The sequence below is a fragment of the Mustela nivalis genome (assembly GCF_964662115.1).
Source record: "Mustela nivalis genome assembly, chromosome: 11".
Lineage (NCBI taxonomy): Eukaryota > Metazoa > Chordata > Mammalia > Carnivora > Mustelidae > Mustela > Mustela nivalis.
Window position 1 is genome coordinate 95074813 of NC_139030.1, and position 20580 is coordinate 95095392.

General features: G+C 38.9%; 1 protein-coding gene across 11 annotated transcripts in view; it reads right to left on the minus strand.

Annotated features, from left to right (window-relative positions):
* PIKFYVE (phosphoinositide kinase, FYVE-type zinc finger containing) overlaps positions 1 to 20580 on the minus strand; it is a 78828-nt gene that overhangs the window by 23324 nt on the left and 34924 nt on the right. For 9 of the 11 annotated variants that reach the window (XM_082689991.1, XM_082689988.1, XM_082689996.1 and 6 more), the window contains 13 exons: positions 20493 to 20552; positions 18582 to 18711; positions 17975 to 18155; positions 17265 to 17339; positions 15163 to 15270; positions 10923 to 11063; positions 10130 to 10256; positions 8690 to 9849; positions 6687 to 6787; positions 5284 to 5355; positions 4442 to 4613; positions 1949 to 2127; positions 207 to 320 (listed from right to left, as the gene is read on the minus strand). In XM_082689991.1, coding sequence (XP_082546117.1) covers positions 207 to 320; positions 1949 to 2127; positions 4442 to 4613; positions 5284 to 5355; positions 6687 to 6787; positions 8690 to 9849; positions 10130 to 10256; positions 10923 to 11063; positions 15163 to 15270; positions 17265 to 17339; positions 17975 to 18155; positions 18582 to 18711; positions 20493 to 20552 — 2620 coding nt within the window. The remainder of the gene's footprint in view (positions 1 to 206; positions 321 to 1948; positions 2128 to 4441; positions 4614 to 5283; positions 5356 to 6686; positions 6788 to 8689; positions 9850 to 10129; positions 10257 to 10922; positions 11064 to 15162; positions 15271 to 17264; positions 17340 to 17974; positions 18156 to 18581; positions 18712 to 20492; positions 20553 to 20580) is intronic. The other 2 variants (XM_082689994.1, XM_082689995.1) reach the window with 1 other exon arrangement.

The window sequence follows — 20580 nt, forward strand, 5'->3', positions numbered from 1 at the left end:
TCTAAGAGGGTTTGAAGTCTTTTTTATACTTTTATGCAGTCTACATTTTTTTTTACATTGAACATATATAACATATATTTAGAAAAATAGTTATTTATGTTTTCAAAGAAAGCTAAATGAATAAACCTGATATTTTAAAATATGTGTACACTAGAGACAGATGTCTATATACACAAAAACAGATGATCAAAGAAAGTAAAACTCACTTTTGAAAGAAGTCCTTCAGGTCCTGAAGAAGGGACACTTTTAATGGGGCCTGACGTTTAATGAATATTTTGGGGAGTGGAACGCATACTTCGAGAAGCCGAATGGGAGAATAACTGAGAGAAAAAAAAATACAAACAACAGTAGAAAAGTAAAAAAATTTTAACATCTTGAGTAGAGATAAACCTAAATTCTATGAGGTACAAGACAAAGTTTCTATACTACAGCATTTTAAAACAACTATACAAATACTGAAGACAACGTTCAACCATTATAAATACCCTCCCCAATGCTGGAAGGGTTTGTCCTGTTTGTTTCTTCACTGTACTGCGACCTCCTCATGTATCGCCTAAAGCACAACTGGGATATGAACCTTTATGAAGGGAAGGAACCCCTTCCCACAGCTCGCCTAGAAGCAGGTCACCTTCCCAGCTCCTGAGATTTGGAGCTCAATTCCTCGTTGAGTCTTTCATCCTCATGAGTCCCTTGGGAGACTTTCTACCCATGAGTTTCTGTCATCTAATAAATCTCACCCATCCAGGTGGTAGATTCATGTTTAAAGCTCTTGCTTCCAAAAGGAAATAAGCTCTAAGGATCAGTATTTCCAAAGTCCTGTTTTGTGTCAGAGTTGTTTTAGGTGCTGAGGATATTGCACTAAACAAGGGCCAGAATTACTGCCCTGGTGAGTCAGGAAGAAGGAGACTCGGGCAATAAACAAAACAAAGAGTTCAAAAATCTATTATATCAGACAGCAAGTGCTCTAGAGAAAACTAAAGTGAGCAAGGGAAGTAAGCAGGGAGTGCTAGGCGTGAGGAGTCAGGGCAGGAGCAATAAGAAACAAAGACCTACGCGATGGACAGAAAAGCAGGCAGATAGCTGGGGAATGGAGGGGTGATCAGGGAGGGAAAATCGAGTACAAGCCTCCCAAGCAAGATCCTACCTGATAGAAAGGAGGCCACAGTGAGGGGACAGGTGTAAGTGAGGGGGCAGAAGCAGGAGGTGAGAACAGAGAGGTACGGAGTAGCCAGAGCACGTAGGAGCTCACAGGCCCATAAACGGGCTCACTGAAACAGACACCCATGGAAAGGTCTGGAGCAGAGGAGTGGCTTGAGCCGATTTTCACTTAACAGAATCACCCGGACTACTGTGTTGAGATCAGACCGCAGGAGGCAAGCCAAAGGATAACTGGATGAGCCCACTGCAGTACTCTAGGGAAAGGCAACAGAGGCCCAGCCCAGAGTGGCAGTGGTGGAGGTGGTCAGAGGCATTCAGATTCTGGATATATTTTGAAGGCAGAGCCTGAAGGCTTTCTCAAATCATGTAATATCACAGGGTACCCATTCTGCAAACTTGTGATTTTAGCTCTATCTGGAATATCCAGTTAACTTTAAGCTAGTTAATTTCATAACAAAAATTCTAACAAACGCTTACAGAAAACAGTGGTTAAGATGAACACCTGTAACAGCAGAGCTACTAGTTCCCATCATGACTTCATCACTTGATAGCTCTCTCAGTGACCAATTAGCTCGAAAGTGAGCTAATAATCATACCTATTTCTCAAATTAAGGATGAAGTAAAATGACAACACTGAAAGCTCTTAGCACAGAGTACGACCCTCCACATCTGCAATGGTAGGGGTGGGGAACAACACACACCACAAAGTAATTCAATCCAGGTACAGAAGAATGTCACAAAGCCTCCTAGGGAGTACGTGACTGTGTGTAAGATCACCATGGCTCCTTACCTGAAAGATGCCACCATCTGATTATAGGAGAAATACTGGTGATAATCATGGTGGATGGAGTGACCACACGGCTCAGCATTGGCTCTGCGAGTGTACTGGTGCCCATAAAACCTAAGTTCAAGGTATTTTGCAAATGACATGGACCAGGACTCATTGGAAAGAGCAACAACTGGTGTTACCTGAAATTCATATAAATCATTTGTTATATAATCACATACTGAGAATCTTTATTAAAAAATAATTTGTTTTCTTTTCTAGCACAAATCTAATATATTCTGAATGAAGAAAACTGGAAAAAGATAGAAATGCTTCTAAGTGGCTAGAGTTAGGGATGGCTGGGGGAGCAGTATCACTGGTGATCCCACCCCACCAGTATCAATGTGCTAGTATATTTACTTTCTATGTATGTTTATGTATATTTACATGTATGTATATATGTACATATATATATGGAAATGAATACATAGGAGGTACCCAGACAGTGTATTTATAAATAAAAAGCCCTTCCTATAATTAGTTTCTTGTATTATTTTTACTTAGCAATGTCTCCTACATATTTTCCCACATAAGATACTCTCATACAACTTGATTTTTAATAGCCATAGAGTATCCCATTATACGGACATCTAACCAATCCTTACTGATATGCTTTCAAGATATTACAAGTTTTTCTCTATTCTAATGATGCTCTGATGAACTTTCTTATGTGTGTGTGTGTGTGCACGTAATTACTTACAAATATCCACAATTATTTCCTTGGAATAAATTAAGGAAAGTAGGAATTGGTAGGCCAAAGAGCATGAACATTTATGCAGTCTTTGATACTTTTTGCCACATTGTCTTCTATAACTGGGGTACTGGGAAGTGCCTGGGTGGTGCAGTGGGTTGTGTCTGCCTTCGGCTCAGCTGGATCCTGGGATCGAGTCCCACATGAGGCTCCCTGCTCAGTTGGGAGGGTGCTTCTCCCTCTTCCTCTGCCCCAACCCCCGCCCCCCACCACTTGCATTCCCTCTCTCTCTCAAGTAAATAAAATCTTAAAGGAAAAAAAAAACTGGTGTATTTGTTTACACAATCTCTAACAATACCTGAGAATATCAATTTCCCCACTTTCTTACCAATCTCAGGAATTATAAACCTTTAAAATGTAATTTCTTAAAAACAAAATAAAACCACACTTACTGGTTTTCTTAACACTTCTCTGACTACTGAGCAAAATCTATTTGCACAAGTCTACTGGCCATTTCTGTTAAATTGCTTTATGCCTTTTGCCCTTTTTCTATTATCATGCCTTACAGAAATTTAATACTAAGTATATTACTAGTTGGTCATATTATAAGTTTTTTGACACATGGAAGTTTTTTTCATTTTTGTGCAACAAAAACTGTTTGCCTTTTCCTTTCTAACATAACCCCAAAGGCAAAAGTCTTGTTTTAAAATAAAGTACATACACCAAGGCATGTAAGATATACAAATCTAAGTTATTCATTTAATTCACTGCTCGATCTAGAGAAGTTCATATATTCCACAACAAAATACTACCCGCTGTCTAAAAGGAACAAAAGGCCTATAAGAACAAGTATAAGAAGATAGATAATTACAAGAAATGATTTCATGGCTGTATGCTTGCTACTACAGAATGAACAGACTTTGATTTTACATTCCTCAACCACTGACATTGATACAGGTCACACTATTATTTTATCTGTAATTCTCATATTTGCCTTCCAAAAGCACACTCCAAAATAAGCAAATGAAGTTATTAAACTTGGCATACATTCACTGCAAACAATTTGGATAAAAAGTAAATATTAAAAGCATAATATTGTCACCAAGTACAAGTACTTCCTCTAGAGTGGAAAAAGAAAAGTACACACAAGAAATAAAACACATGGTCTTTTTCTCAAGAGATCAAATTTTTAAATTTAATTTAATTTAATATTTTCATATGTGTGTTCCAAAATTCATTGTTTATGCACCACACCCAGTGCTCCGTGGAATACGTGCCCTCAAGACATCAATTTAAACATGATCTCAGCTGTATCTCTTAAGATAGGAATGTTGATATAGGCTCAAACAGACACAAACATCCTAGAGTGCTATCATTGTTGTGCTAAAAGTCTGTCTCCCCCACTAAAGGACAGGAGAGATGCCCAGGCCCTCATATAGTCCCCAGCACACAGACAGTGCTAAATAAGTGTCTGCTGAATAAATAAACATAACTGAAAATTGTCAATTCTGGGCATCAGATTATTATAATCTCTGTAATTTTACTGAACAAGGTATCTGTATGTTACCTAATTACTGATAAATTCTAAAATGGAAACTTCAAGAAATAAACACTAAATGCAATACCCAGTCCTGGAAGGTAAAATATAAAAGAGCTCAATTACGAATAAATCCAAAATAACACAGACCACCCCTTCCAAAAAGAACTATACAAATAAAGAAATAAATGATATTGTATGAAATACTATAGCAACAGGGCATATTTACCTGTTTGCAGATTCTGCACCAGGAATAGGTAAGAATTGTATGTTGATATCCAGGCACTGGAGAATCCAACTCCTTCAGGATTATCTGCACGCAGCCTTGGCCATGGACAAAGCGCCGAATATGATGCACCATGGGGGTATCACAGAACATGCTAGGACACTGGTAAGAAGGCCTTTGACCAAAAGAAGTCCTCACATTAACCATGAAACCAGAAGCAATGTAGAGTGAATACTGGCTAATTAGAACTGTACTGTCCAAAAAGTACAGTATTTTCTCTAGAGCAATATTGATAACCGGTGGACGATCAGAGCAGGGTATCACCCACATGGCTTGGTCCCCATAGCTGAGCATCCTGACTTCTCCTGCAGCTCAGTGATAGTTTCCACCTATTAAGCACCTTCTATTTGCTTAGCATTTTGAAAACATCAATTCATTTTACCTATGGAAATCCATGATACTTCAGGAGCTTGCTATTCCCTGTAGAGGAGGGTGGTAAAAATTACTCTCTATCATGTAAATGGCAGGGGATAGCACTAAGACTTAAACCAAGGCCGAGCTGATCTCTATGCTTCTCCTGCCTCTCATTTCAATCACCGTAAAAACGGACATCCTTAAAAAATGTCTTAGGGATCACAGCATAATTAGACACTCAAAGATCTGAGGAATGAACTAGATAAGACATTCCGGGGTTGAATATGAAATTACTTCTTTGTATGGTATAGTCTGACATGTGATATTATAGAAGAGGCCGAATAATACTCCAACTCATGCTCATGTTTTAGGTTGAAATTCTGGGCATCAGAAAAGCATATATGGAATATAAGGAGAAAATCTGTTCTTACCTGAAACAGTATCTCTCTAAAAATATTCCTAATGTAAGATCATTCTTTCCATAAAATTCCATAGTTACAATCCTAGAAGAAGACAACATTTCTTAGGAGCGTGTGTGTCATAAGAACCACACAGCCAGGACACATCATGAGACTACAAACGGACTACCTGTTAAATATGCCTACAATGTAGTATATTAAAATTGGCAATATTCCACTTTTCTTATAGAACAGAGTTAACTTTATCAGATAATACAGTTTTGACTAGCCACAATATATCTCCTTACCCACTCCCAGTCCATTAGTATCTTATAAAACTATATCAGGATGTATAAACAATAATAATGAATGACTGAAACAGCTGTGAGCCAGGAAGTTTCCTTTACAAAGCCGTTATGTCCTATCACCATAAAATAGAACTCCTATCTCCTGTTCTCTGGTCCACACCTTTACTGAGCACGGAGAACAGCAGCTCATATCCTTCCAGGAGAGCCAATTCCTGATGTTATGCCCAACTTATGAATGCCCACAAATAAGAGAATTTGGCTATATACAGCACTGTTAAATTATTCAAGCCTTGGCCTGAGGAGTCCATAAATTCCCACAGAAAACTCCTATGGGTTCCTCAGCCCCAAGTCAGTCTGCTAGAGCTATACACACTAGAAGAATGATCTCACTGGTAGAAATAAAGTGTTTCTGGGGTCCACAGTTAAAATACAGAACACATTTTATCATAGAAACAGTGCTCCAAGAACAAGTTTTTAAAATTAAAGTACATATAGTACTTTTAAAACTAAAGATAAACTATGTAATAAGTAGTCTTTTGTGACTATTATATCATTTTAAACAGTTTATGATACTATAAGATGTTTTTCTATCAGTGTACTTATAATTAAGTTTTAGGAAAACCCATTAATAAGGCCAAAGACTCACTACTTTTATGAAAATGATACCTCACAGAAAACCTGCATAAGTTGTACACTATTATCACAATGACTAAAATTAGGTTGTATAGGGGTGCCTGGCTGGCTCAGTCGGAGGACTATGCAACTCCTTATCTCTGGGGTTGTAAGTTCGAGCCCCATGTTGGGTGTTGAGATTACTTAAAAATAAAAAAAAAAAATTTTTTTTTTTAAAGCAAACTAGCTTTTACGTATCAACTTCCTCATTTTTATACGTACAAATTTTCTTCCACCCCTCACATTCTTTTCACTCTTACTCAAGGTACTTCTCATGTACTCCTTACCCATGAACAAATACAAATTCCGTACTTAGTTCAGAAGTTTAAAAGTTCTATCAATTCATATACATGCCATGTACCTAAAAACAGAGTCTAATGGCTAAGATGTTTTTTTAAGTTGCTGGAATTCTGTTGTTAAATACAGTGCCACAGGGCAAGAGGAAAAGAGTCCTACCAGGGACTGACGCAGGCGCTGGGGGCGTTGCTGGACTGGGCCGAAGAGCTGCTGAAGAGCACACACAGTCTCTGGTGGTTCACGGGGTTCAGACAGTCCACCTACAGGAGAAGGAGCGGATGAGTAACCAGAAGCCGCCCCACACTCCAACCCCAAGGCGTGCTTCTAATGCCCAACATATGCCCCTCGATTTGCCTCCCACCATCACTGTGAGCGTGCCAGTGAAGACTGAAAACTGCCAGAAACTAAATATGAAGAAGAGGAGCAATTCATTTTTGAGACAGAACAATCCAAAAAGTTTATTTAAAAATACAAACAGATGTCTAAATAGCTTGTTTTCCTAAATACTCTTTAGTACTTATAAAACCACATTAAATTACTTTGGAAGTAAATAGTTAATGAACTAGATCCATATGAAACGATATGAACTGATGACTGAATATAACATCAATCTGAGAAATCCACATTCTCAGGGATTTACTTTATTTGTACTTTATATCTGTTCTTGGTCATTACAAAGGCAACATTTGCTCTCTGCTGAAAATAAAACAGTACAGAGGTAAATGAAGAAGTTCCAGAAATACATAAAGCCTCTCCTCCTTTGATGCTACCCCACCTCCCAGAGTGGTTAACTTTGACCCTGTGATTAAAAACCATGCATTCTCGGGGACCTGGGTGGCTCAGTGGGTTAAAGCCTCTGCCTTCAACTCAGGTCTTGATCCCGAGCCCTGGGATCGAGTCCCACATCGGGCTCTCTGCTCAGCAGGGAACCTGCTTCCCTCTCTCTCTCTGCCTGCCTCTCTGCCTCCTTGTGATCTGTCAAATAAATAAATAAAATCTTTAAAAAAAAAAAAAAAAACCTCTCTTTGAGTTTACATGCATTTATACACAAAAACACCCACATAACAATACACGGGTGATTTCGTTTTTCTAAGAATGAGAGGATGCTACAACACTACTTGTTTTTTAACACTTGAAAATATATCATGGGCTCTATCCGGGTGATTCAATGAGATCTAACTCATCCTTTTACTGCAAACAACTAGAAACAAGGCTTCAGCAACTCTCCCTGTACATATAGTCCTACAAAATGTAAGCATTCCTTATAAAATGCTTACTTATTTCAGCAGAATAGGTTATAAAAGATTGGAATCCTGGACCATAGGTATATACATGGAAATAAAAATGGATCTCCTCATCACTTTCCATAAATTTACATAAATGTATATAAACACCAATTTATACACAATTTATTATAGATTTTTTTTCCACACCACATTAACTATGACTTACCACTTTCCTTTTTTGCCAATCTCACAAACACTAGTGTATCATACAGAAAACAGTGTCCCATTATTATTTAGTACTTCCCCAACTCTGGGTGAAATTAGGCAACTTTTTATTTGTTCTATTAAACAATTTCATATCCTGATTTAGAGATGGATTTTTTTCATTAGTTTTATTACAAACACTACTACTAATGTGTCCATAAGCAAATCTTCCTTAATTTCTCAATTTGTGTTTAAAAAGAAGGAGGGCACTATCACCATTAAATAACGTGAAGTGTTTTATGCTAAATAAATACGTCTGACATTTTCTAAAAACACATCCATTTTCTGCGGGAACCTCCTGTCTTGCTCCCTCTCACAAGCTTATTAGAAGGATCAAGGACACATCACACCACACCCAAGTCAGCCTGCCACGGATTTGACCTACCTCCACCCTTCCGCCTACCGCCAAGCTCTTCCCATACCTGACTGCGAGCTCAGCATGAAAATTTCAAAACCCAGTTTCATTACTTGATACTCCTACTTCATATTTAAAGCAATACACAAAATAGCTGACTCAAGACAAAAAAAAAAAAAAAAAAAAAAGGTACAGGAAGAAATGTTTACTAAATCTGCAATCTGTCATATTTGTGTGTGTGTGTGTGTGTGTGTGTTTTAAACGTGCCACAGCACAGTTTTTCAACAGGTTCTAAACGTGCACCTAAGTGGCCTCACCTTTGTCGACCACACCGCGTCATTCGGAATCAACCCCTTCTCTTCATCACCCTCAATTCTGCTTCCTGATCTGCCGCTTGCTGTGCCAGGTACTTCCTTTGAATAAGCAAAAGGGTCTGCATTTTTTTGCTGAATTCTTCCTCCTCTGGCCCGGTAATCAGCCAGCATTCTACCCAAACTCTGGCTATCCCCAAGATGCTCAGCAATTCTAGTGCTCACTAGCTCGTGCGAGGGCAAGACTTGAATAGACTTGGCCTGAACGCTCCCATTCATGCCCTGCAGGCCGGAGAGATCCCTGAGCAGCTGCTTCTTCCGTCTGCTCTCCATTTCTTTGAACTCTTTGTTGAGGAGAGGAGACCAGTACACCTGCTCGGCAAAATAATCTCGGGTAGAGCATCTCATCCCCTTTTCAGTCAGAAGGAAGGGCTCCCGGAATGTGATTACTGGGGAGATACAGAGGATCACGTCTTTCAATTCCTGCTTAAAGGCCAAAGAATAAGTCTTTCGTTTATCTTCAGAAGAGGTAACCTCCTCGGTCACGTACAATCCAGTGTCATCCTGTAAAGGGTCTCTAAAGGTTCTCATCTGGCTTCTGGGATCCTGTAGCTCATCCGCGTGCTGCAAGGGCTCTGGCTGCTCCATGCCCAGGGCATCCTGCCGGCCGTCCACGTGGAGCGGCAACAGTGACTCCGGGACCGACGGGAAGAGAGCACAGGGGATCCCTGCCGCGCAGGCCGTCGTGGCATACTCTTGATGCTTCACAGAGGCCGCATCCTGGGTCACGCTTTTATTTTCCTGGTCGCCCTTCTCAAACCCAGTCCTCGATTCTAGCAAACTGCCGTCCTCGGAGGGCAGAAGCTCTGCGGGGAAGTCAGGCTCCCGGGTGAGGGGACTTGCGCTGGATGGCTCCTGTGCAGTCCCTTCGTCCTCCCGCCCCTCGATCAGAGAATGGAAGGAAGGGTTCTGTGTTAACGTGGGAGGCATAGCAAACTCGTCCATGAGGAAGGAGATTTCTAGTTGAGAATGGTAAGCGACACAGATCATAAATATTAGGATTTCCTTAACTCGAGCCAGCTCATAATCAGAGCCTCCTCTAAGCTTGATTGTGCAACCCAGGTGCTGTGGACAGCCTTCAAAAAACATCAGTGTTTTGGTTTGCTCTACAAATAAACATAAAAAGTTTAAGAAGACTTAGGTGGCAATCCGTTAAAACCAGACAGAATTCATTCATTATCCTAACCTCTGTAAGAGGAAAAACCTCTAAGACAGACCACGGTTGCCAATACTCATCTAACCACGCTCACAGATACTAACATTATAACTAGCTGTTATTAATAGATAGTAGATATTAGTAGGACAAAGTAAACACTGTAGTACTAATGAGTTTACTCATTCCTCTTGTCCTCGATCTCAGGTGAATCTATGCTAAAGATCACTCACCACTAGGTAACTGAAACATCTGCATATAAAATTTGTGACAGGTGCCCAGGTGGGGTTTTGTAAGCAGCTGGTCCATCGACATTACTAAATCACCTTGGGTCATCCGACTGATTCGTTCTAAAACTTGCTAGAACACAGAAAAACATTATATTACAAAATTAGAGAAAAATAAAATTCTTAGTAAATTTTTTCTGGAAAATTAATATTAAAAAATAAACCTCATCATTTCCTTAATTTTAATTACATAATTAAATCACATAATTTCCTTAATTTTAATTATATAACAATTCTTTTGGTTCTAGATTAGACTACAAGTAGTTGCCTAGCGATCAATATGTACCCATGAAAACAAACCAGATTCATACTAATAACATTATAAAAGGTATTTAAGCTTCATGTATTGGCACAGAATACTGAGGAGGGAAGGGGAAAACTTCCTAGAATTGACCTCTATTCTGAATAGGGTAACTTTTCAAGAGAGAACATTTTCTACTTGTACAATTCCCTGAAAAAATGAAAGCTCAACAAGGACTACTTATTAACTAATATCTATTACACCTTTGGTCTTGTAAATAACTATAATGAGTGCTATATAATTAATTACACTTTCTTCCAGCCTGAGGTTCTCCAGTTTTAAATAATGAAATGGCTGTTGTGTCTACTGTCCTACTTTCAATATATGGAATAGCAAATAGATAATCAAAGATCCCTGCATATCAATCATGCATACATATAAATTTGAAAACTGAGATTTTTAAAAATGATATAAAAACAGAAAAATAAGAACACTCACTGATTTTACATTAATGACCAAAGTAATGCCATGTTCTAGTAACATGTCTTGGGCAATCCGAGATACTGTTTTTTCAACTAGAACCAATGTGGGTCGAACATCAACTATTCGCTGAACATAATTCTTCAAGAATTCCCTTTCCTGAGGAAAAAAAAAAAACCATCAAAACTATTATAGCTGGTACAATTCAAGATCTAGAGATATTAAAATATCAGGATAGTTTGACAATTAATATAACCTAAGCCTAAATTCTTTTCATCCATAAATAAGTCCAGAAGCAAGTCACTTCAAACAAAACCTAGAGTTTTATTCATAATTCTAAACTGCTGATTATGCTAAAAAGAATTTCAGGGGAACTTTATTTTCTGACTTACTAATCGTACTTTGATTTTCAGTTCTTAGTAACTTGTACTATGAAAGTCAAGAATCCAATTAGCTTGCTCTCAGATGTTAAAAAAATAATAATAAATTTTAAAAATCTAACAGCCCAACTCCCCAATGAAAGTAATTTCTACTTTTTAAAGTATAGATTCCCCATTATGTTCTAAAAGTAACCAGAGTAGCTCTTCTTTGGCTATCTAAATAAATAACTCTAACGATGCTATTTCAGCTTCCTCTTCATCTCAATCTCCTAGCAGATTATATTCTACCCAGAACAGCCAGAGTTAAAGATCTAAAACACAAAGCTTAATACAATTGCTTGACAAAGGCTTATTTTCAAAGCAAATTAATACTGTTAAGTAATGACCAGAATTAAAATAATACAAATCACGGGGCGCCTGGGTGGCTCAGTTGGTTAAGCAATCGCCTTTGGCTCAGGTCATGATCCTGGAGTCCTGGATCAGGTCTGCATCAGGCTCTCTGCTCAGCAGGGAGTCTGCATCTCCCTCCAACCCTCCCCTTCTCCTGCTCTCTCTCTCTCTCTCTCAAATAAATAAATAAAATCTTAAACAAACAAACAAACAAACAATAATACAAATCACTAACTTTTTCATAAAATTTCTGGGCTCCACACGGAGGACACCTGAATGTGTAAGCACGTCTGTCACTTCTGCTCCACACACCTAAAGTGTGTTCTGGGCAAGTCCTTATTCACAGGGAGTGTCACCAGCAGCGGATGAGCCTGTTCCTGCAATGAACCTGCCAGGATGGAGTGTATTTCTACCTTTCTCTGTTTTATTGACAAAAACTGGACATTTTCAAAATCTCCCATTATTAACAAAATAGGTTTTTTTTCCCTTGATATGTGTTAACTTCCTACTCTACCTATTACGTGGCAATTGAACAGCATTTTATTTTATTTTTAAATATTTTATTTATTTATTTGACAGAGAGCTAGACCGCACAGGTAGGCAGAGTGGCAGGCAGAGGGAGAGGGATAGGCGGGCTCTCCACTGAGCAGGGAGCCCAGTGCAGGGCTCGATCACAGAACCCTGGGATCATGAGCTGAACCGAAAGCAGCTGCCCAACCGACCTGCCACCCAGGTGCCCCCTAATAGCATTTTAAATGATGTTATTTTTGCAGCTTCAAAAGTATACCTAGAAGACGATTTTTTTTTTTAATCTCTGGGCTTTGGCACAGGAATGGCAAATACACTTCCTCTCAGTTGCAACTATAAACAACTGCCATGATTAAACACGAAACACCGTATTCCAAAGGAAGCCTGGTCCAGGCCCAGCAAGGAAAGGGTATCAGGGAGGAGGCCATGAGCCCGGAGCAGGGCAGGGGCAGACCAACGGCCCAAGCAGTGTCAGCTCTGTGAAGACTCTGTGAAGCCACCGGCTGCTTATCTCCTTGCCCTTTGCTTCTCCTTCTCCTGATTCCAGGCAAACTTTGTTGATTGTGCTTTGCTTTACTGTGCTTTGCAGATACTGCATTTCTTACAAACTTGAACGTTTGTGGTAACCCCATGTCGAACAGGTCCACTGGCTCACTTCATATCTGCGCTTTTTTTTTTCCAACAGCACTTGCTTACTTCATATCTGCATCACAATTTGGTAATTCTCATAGTTTTTAACATTTTCCAATATTATTATGTTTGTTATGGTAATCTGTAATCAGTGATTATGAACAACCCCCTGAAAGCTTAGATGATGGCTAGCACTACTTAGCAATAAAGTATTTCTAAATTAAGGGGTGTGTGTGTGTGTGTATAATTCTATTTGTATACTTATTGGACTACAGTATAGCATTCCCATAACTTTTATATGCATCAGGAGGTGAAACAGATCATTTGATGAACTTTATTGCAATACTAGCTTTACTGCAGTGGTCTGGAACCAAACCTGCAATCTCTGAGGTATGCCTGTATCTACCAAAATTTCTGCTGCTTCTTTGGTTATTCCACACTGAGTGGACAAAAAGAGAGAGAGAGAGCTCAAATCAGCTGATACTTTCTATCAAATCAAACTAAAAACTTTCACAGGGCAGGTGTTTAAGGTTTAAAAAACTATGTCTCAAAGCACAATGTATTTTACCTTATAGCAAATTAAATCATGTTTCTTAAACACGTTTGCCCAGAGCACATTTCTCTAACACAAACAGACTTCAGTCCACTAACCTAATGCAGGAATGGAGTTACAATAGAGTGGATAAATTTAAATACACTTTTCTGTAAACACTAACCTGTGGATTTCAGTAATCCAGTTCATCCAAGACCTGCAATTTCATACATTTTAACAAATCCATTCAGGATAAGCCTTACAATCAACACAGTTGTGATCTAATCCTATAAGTCTTCCAATGATACCTTCAGTGAGATTAAGAGAACTCCCAGCATCAAAAAATCTAAGACTCCAAAAACAATAATTGTGTTTTTCCCTATTCCTTGTATCAATTCACCACTGAGAAGTCACGGTAAATCAGAGCTATCAGGGATGGTAATGATCTAGTCAAAACCTGATTTTTGTTATACATAGCTGAATTTCAAGAGAAAACAACCCCAAATAACAAAGCAGAATTCCAAAAAAACACAAGTTTCTTCTGTTGCTTTCTATGAATTCAGTACAAAAGTGACTGCTTCTACCACTGTCAGAAAATTGTCACCTATGGATATTCAAGTAATGCTTTTCGTAAATATTTCTGGAACTGAATATAAGCGTTTCTGCTAGAACATGATAAGACACATTCCTGAAAACCTCCCATTTTGAACAACTGCAAATGAAAATATATAGCGTTTAGGGGAGAAAAGGAGTTGGGGCAAAAAACTTTTTAAACCAATGTAACTTCATATCCAGCCCACTAGCAAAAATAAAAGTCAATACCCTGCGATGACCTTGGACAGCCCACACAGGTGGCTCAGCACAGCTGGAGGCTGCCTGAATTTAAAATGTACAAAAGCAAATACTCAACAGTACAACAGGAAATGAGCTCTGAGCCGTGGGGCCACAGGGAGCCATCCAGGCAGGGCTAGGGCTGCATCTCTCTGGGGTGAGAACACTTTCAGCAGAAAAGCACTTTTAGTTTCTTAAAACAGAGCCAAAAGGGTTTTAGCCTGTGTAGCAGCTGAGCTGAGGCTGAGGATTAGAATCCTCTGCAGCTCTTCCGGGTCCCTTAGTTAAGAAAAACCATAGAGAAACACACAATTTCCATCGAATGTTACTCCCCTTAATCAACCATGTAAAAGGTAACTGGCAGTCCAGAAACACGTGTTTTAGTAGGACAGACGCTATTAAAAACTAGGTATTGCCACTGGGGATCTGCTAAGTTAGAAAAATCCTTAAAGTAAATCAATAACCCAAGTGGGCAGAGAGGCCAGAATTTAGAGTTTCCCTTTTTCTTCCATATATTCCCCAAAAGTTGTACATTCCCCTTAACAACTCTGAAACTCCAAAATAAGGAATGACAGAGGTTTTGATAAGCTTCCGAAGTAATACATAAAAGATGTCTTTTATAATATATTTTTTTAAGATTTTATTTATTTATTTGACAGAGAGAGATCACAGTAGGAGAGAGGAAGGGAAGAGATCACAGAGAGAGGAAGGGAAGCAGGCCCCCTGCTGAGCAGAGAGCCCGATGCGGGACTCGATCCCAGGACCCTGAGATCACGACCTGAGCCGAAGGCAGCGGCCCAACCCACTGAGCCACCCAGGCGCCCCTTATAATAATTTTTTAAGTGAAACAAAAGCCATCAAGTTTCTTTCCCTGCCAAATAAAACCAGCTGGAATGAGTTACGAGTCTGCGAGCCCTACAGTACACAAAGACCCCTGCAGATCGCTTTTTTAGTCAGAAGTCCTTACCTGAAGCACAATAGGATCAATGCAAGTAAATTTAGTTTCTTCTCTGTAGAGATACTCAATGGAACACTTCAACAGAAGAATTTTGGGATTTTTAATACAAGAATTCATCTACAAAACATAAAATTTGTTAAAAGCTTTTTAAAGCCTGCACTTCACAGACCTCCTCTAATCATATCTTTAAGTTATACTGTTTATAATTCTTTCTAAATAGACTATCTCCTTATATTTGTTCTGAAATACTCTCATGTAGCTCTTTTGTGGTATTCTTATATATTTTTTCAAAACAAATTGCTCAGAGCGAAGCAGACTTCCTCAAAAATTGGCTTTGCTTTACTAATTCTATTTTAACTTAATCCTCTACACTCTTTAAAGTTTTTTTTGTTTTGGGGGGGGGGTTCCTAATATTGTAAGAAAAGGTATCAAGCCATGGTATGGAAGAAGAGGGCTTAAAGACAGGATTCCTCATGAACTCCTAGAGATAAGCAACTTTGAAAGCATAATTTACCCTTTCTAAAATTCAAGAAGGAAAAAGGAGGGAGAAAAGGATGAAAACATTTCCTGAATAGATTCTAAGCAGTGATAAATTGGGAAGCCAAACCAAGTAACAAGAACTCAAAAAGGAAAACCTTAAAGTATCTAGAAGGGCAGATTCAGACAAAAACCCTAACCATATAACTAAAGCCACAAGCCCAACAGCCCAGGCCCTGCAATGGAAGTTCAGAGTGACCGTGCTTATACACTCTGAACTGGCAAATGGCTTTAAAGCAGTGAATGCAGCATTTGGGGAACTACGCTTGGGGATTTTTGTTCTTAGCAACTACAAATTAAAGACTATCTCTAAACATGGGCAGTGAAGCAAGACAGTCATTCATGCATATGTTTCTACCACTCCCACATACAATTTTCAACTCTACCGAAAAGCTCAACATACTCTCCTCTTAATTCAATAGAGATCATTTAATTTGGCTTAAATTACTACCTTGATGGGTAATGTGCCTGTTTTAATAAGATTCTATGCAGAAATACTGACACTGGATCAAATCCAAGCATAGTTTTATTTATCAATGATCACTGACAATTTTCAGGAGGCTTCATGCCTTACAAAAAAAGGAATTAGTCTCTGCTTAGAGTGAAAACAGGACTGTAGTTCGCCCATCAGGTTGCTCACACTAGAAATCTACCTAAGCTCTCACTGTAACCAAATCAGTATCTCTGGAGGTGGGGGGTCAGGGTATCTCTATTTGCAGTGAGTTCCTGGAGGGATTCAGGAGCACAGCAAGTTCGAGAGCACTGCTAGATTGACGATTTTTCAAAATGGGATGATCAGTGACACTGGGAACACATGCAGAACCTACTTTAAAAGCAGCCCCACGTTTTCCTTAGCCTCACACTCTCACACCCTTAGAATGAATGAGAATTTCTAGGGGTTGGGCTTAGGAATCCATGTATTTAACACGGTCCACAGGGGACCCTGATATACCATGCACTTTAAGAATCAGTGGACTTCAGAATAAAGATCAAGCCCCTAAATGGGATACAAAGCCCCTTGCCTGCTTTCTCCGGCCTCATCTCCTTTCTCATTTTGCACCTTAGGATCTCAGAGATTCCTTAATATACCAGGTTATTTCACCCCATTCCTTTGTGCTAGTGCTAGAAAGAGGCCTCAGGCCTGAAGGCAAAGATAAAGGTGAGAAGGATAAGAGAACACCAGTGATAGTGCTACGGCTCTGCCCTAGAAGAGAGAACCAAGTTTTAAAATGCTAGGCCTCTGGAAGGACTCCCGTCTATTAGAGAAACCTTGTCTCCCTAAGATGTGGCAGGTCAAAGGAGAAAGGAACCAGTACCCTATCATTCTGTTGGTCTAAAAGCCTGACCTATCCTTTCCCTTCCTTCTCATCTCACGAAATCCTATTATCCAAATCCTAATCATCATCAGCCCTGAAGACCTTACCCAAACTTCCAAAATTTCACCTCTAGAGCAGACACTGCTAACTGCTCCTTGCTATCCACTCTCCTTCTCTCCTATGATTAGGGTACCCCAACTCATTGGCTTGGTACAAGTCATTGTCTGCTGAACTTCACTGTTGAACAGATCACATTACCTTTTTATGTGCAATATTTTTGGTACAAACAAATCCATTGACAACCACAGAATCAAACTTCTTTCCACCTGGAATCTAATGAAACAAGAAAACAAAACTCAATGCTACATTATTAGAATCCAGTCAGATGGATGCTCTTATTTCCATTTTTTTAATTTTAACTATATATAATCAAATCAGAACAGAAAGTTTCAGGATATAATTCTTCCCTTCAACCAATAATTACTGAGATCTAGCATGACTATTTTTCCACCTCCCACTCTCTACGGTCTTATCTGGTACTCTAAAAAACCCATATGACTGACCAAATTGGCAATTAAAACCATTACTGAATCAAACGTCACAGGCAAAAAATACATATAGGACTCTACTATCTAAATAAGGCAATTATCCACTGCTTTTTCTTAGAATATTAACAGTAATCTGTGGGAAGAGGTCTTCTCATAGATGATGTGTCAAGAAAAGGGAAGCAAAAGGAAACCACCTTTGGTTGGTTTCCCAACTGCATGCCCAACTCACCCCCTTCCATTCGGTTCTCACTTCCTATGGGTGGCTTCTATGACCCCTAAGTGCACTGCTAACAAAGAGCAGACTGATAAACCACCACCCCCCCTTACTCAGAACCCCTTTTAGATTACCATTAAGAGACAAATTACTACCAGGCCCATGCCACCAGTTCCGAGCACTAGAAACGCATTAGCAGAGCTCACTTTTTTAATATGGACAAACTGGCGGATATCCATGTCATCGTCCCGGTTCTTGACATCAGGTCGGACTGTCTGAACCACCTGGCAGACCAGTGACACGATGATGTCCCTCCAGGATGGTGACAATGACTCATTATGGAGCAACTGCTGGAGTAGTGCCATCATGTGGTTATGATTAGCTGAACTACAAAAATGTCAGAAGAAAGAGGTTTGCAGTTATTACTGCCAGAGACAATAATTCTGAAGATGCAATAAGCAGTCTACAAACAAATAAGCATAGGAATTATGGCTCAAAGACAAGATCTTCCTAAGCCAATCTTATTTCAAATATCTGTACCTTCATGATTTTATACATGAATGAAATCTGTGAGTATCTTCAATTAAGATAACCCCTTTAATTCAACGAAATGTTAATACATAAATTACAACTGGGACAGACAATCGCAGTTTAGGACTCTTGTTTTATAAGAAATTTCATCAGAACAGGCTTTATTTCCTAAGAAATCTTAGTATTTTTGACTTTATGAGGAAGAACAACTACTCGTATCCCCATCAAGTCATTGAAAATTATAAAAATGGGAGATTAACATCCAAAAGCCCCCTGCCTTACAGCAACCTCTCCATGGCTTGTTTCTCTCCATTCTCCTCCCTCAGCAGCTCCAGGTTGTTATGATGCCAGCCCAAAGGTGTGAAAGGCAGCTCTTTGGATTTCTCCTCAACTCGACGATTAAATAAGGATTCTGAGTGTAAAATAAGAAATCGTACTTCACCATTATGTTTTACGCCATGCTCTTAATAGATTTAGAAAGAGCTGATTTATCTTTTTAAGTTTTTAAACTCAGCCAATTCAAACTGTTGGTACAAAAAGGCAAGGACATGTGTAAATACACAAAAAAATCAAGTGTGAGTTCGATTTCCAATATTCACAACCATCAAAATCAGAGACAGAACAGGGAAAAGCAAATTCACATAAGTGACTAGGACACTCAAGCCAATAATTATAAATATAGCTTCTGAAAAAAAAGAGATTTTTACCATCCTTTTACTTCACTGGGGACATTAAAAAATAAGGGGGCTGACTTTCCCTGTAAAATCACAAACTAAAAACTGCATTCAACAAAACTCTGAGTGCTGGCAGAACGACACGTGACAATGTGGGTGCTGAACTTTAAAGAGGAAAGCTCAGCCCTGATACCTATGAACCAGTACACAACAGTGTAGACAGTCTATTCTGATAATTCTTTATAGTGTTTCTTTCTCAATATTAGAACAAAGGCCTTTTTCAAAGCAAAACCTTTACAGATCAAACCCAAAAATGAACTATAAAGAAATATTAAAACATGATAACAATTTACATAAAATTTTATAAAATCCTTAAGTTTTTAAAAAGAATGAAAAGGCATCTAGACAAAAAAACAGATTATATCAAAAGCTTTGCAAAAAGGAGGGGCGACTGGATGGCTCAGTCAGCTGAGGGTCTGCCTTTGGCTCAGTTCAGGATCCCAGGATCCTGCAATCTAGCCCCACATCGGGCTCCCTGCTCGGCAGGAAGTTTGCTTCTTTCTCCCACTCGCCCTCTGTGTGTGTGCTCTCTCTCTCTCTCTCTCTCAAATAAATAAAATCTTTAAAAAAAAAAAAAGCTTTGCAAAAAGGATGCTCACTATGTAATTACTAAAAAATGTGACTAAATAAACGGAAAAAAGCAGGAAATGCTTACAAAAATTCTCTAATCTATCCCCCTCTTAAAGCAAACCAACCAAACAAAAAAACTTTCAACTGAACAGCACTACAAAGCATGTGTCCACAATACAAGGTACAAAAAAATTATACATTTTAATTATGTAAACAGCTGGCCTATATAAACTTCTAGTTGAACCAGATGTTCAGAGATGAATTTAGAAACACTGCTAAGTTATGAAAACTTAACTGAGGTCTAAGCTGTGGAGTGTTATGAACTACTTAAAAATGTCCTTACTCCAAAAAAAAAAAAAAAAAAAAAATGTCCTTACTCCACAGTAAGCTAAGTAGGGAGGTGTCAGAGAAGGCTGTCTTCTTCTATAGTGTCTTGTCCCCAAGAAATCAATCGGCAAAGTTAGTTCTTTCTCTCTTCTCCCCATTTCTCTTTCCAATTGCACAGGGCAGGCAGGGTCCTCAAATGGACGAGCTCTCCCTGGGGGCTTCGGGACCAGTTTCAGAATTCTTGATGATATATATATCAATACTTAATTTTATATTCATGATTTGGAAGGCATTAAATTATGCCTTTCAAAGAACAAAATTTAAATTCTATAAAAGCTTTTAAACAGTTGATCAGAGATCTTCTCTCGAACCAAGTCCAAATTTATATTCTTCATTCCCAACATCCTCAGAGTTACTATACATATAAAAACTGTGTTCCCATGGTACTAAAATAACCAAATTTGTTTTCGGTACTTGTTAGGTGCCCTTCAATATGCGAAGCCCTAAGTACACCCTCACAAGTAAGACACACTGTCCCATGTACAGCTTTTGATAGAATTACCTTTGATGAAGGCGTCACTTATTGAGAGTTGTTGTCCTCCATTGTCAGAAATCAAATACTCTGCATACCAGGGAGAGAGCAGAGGAGG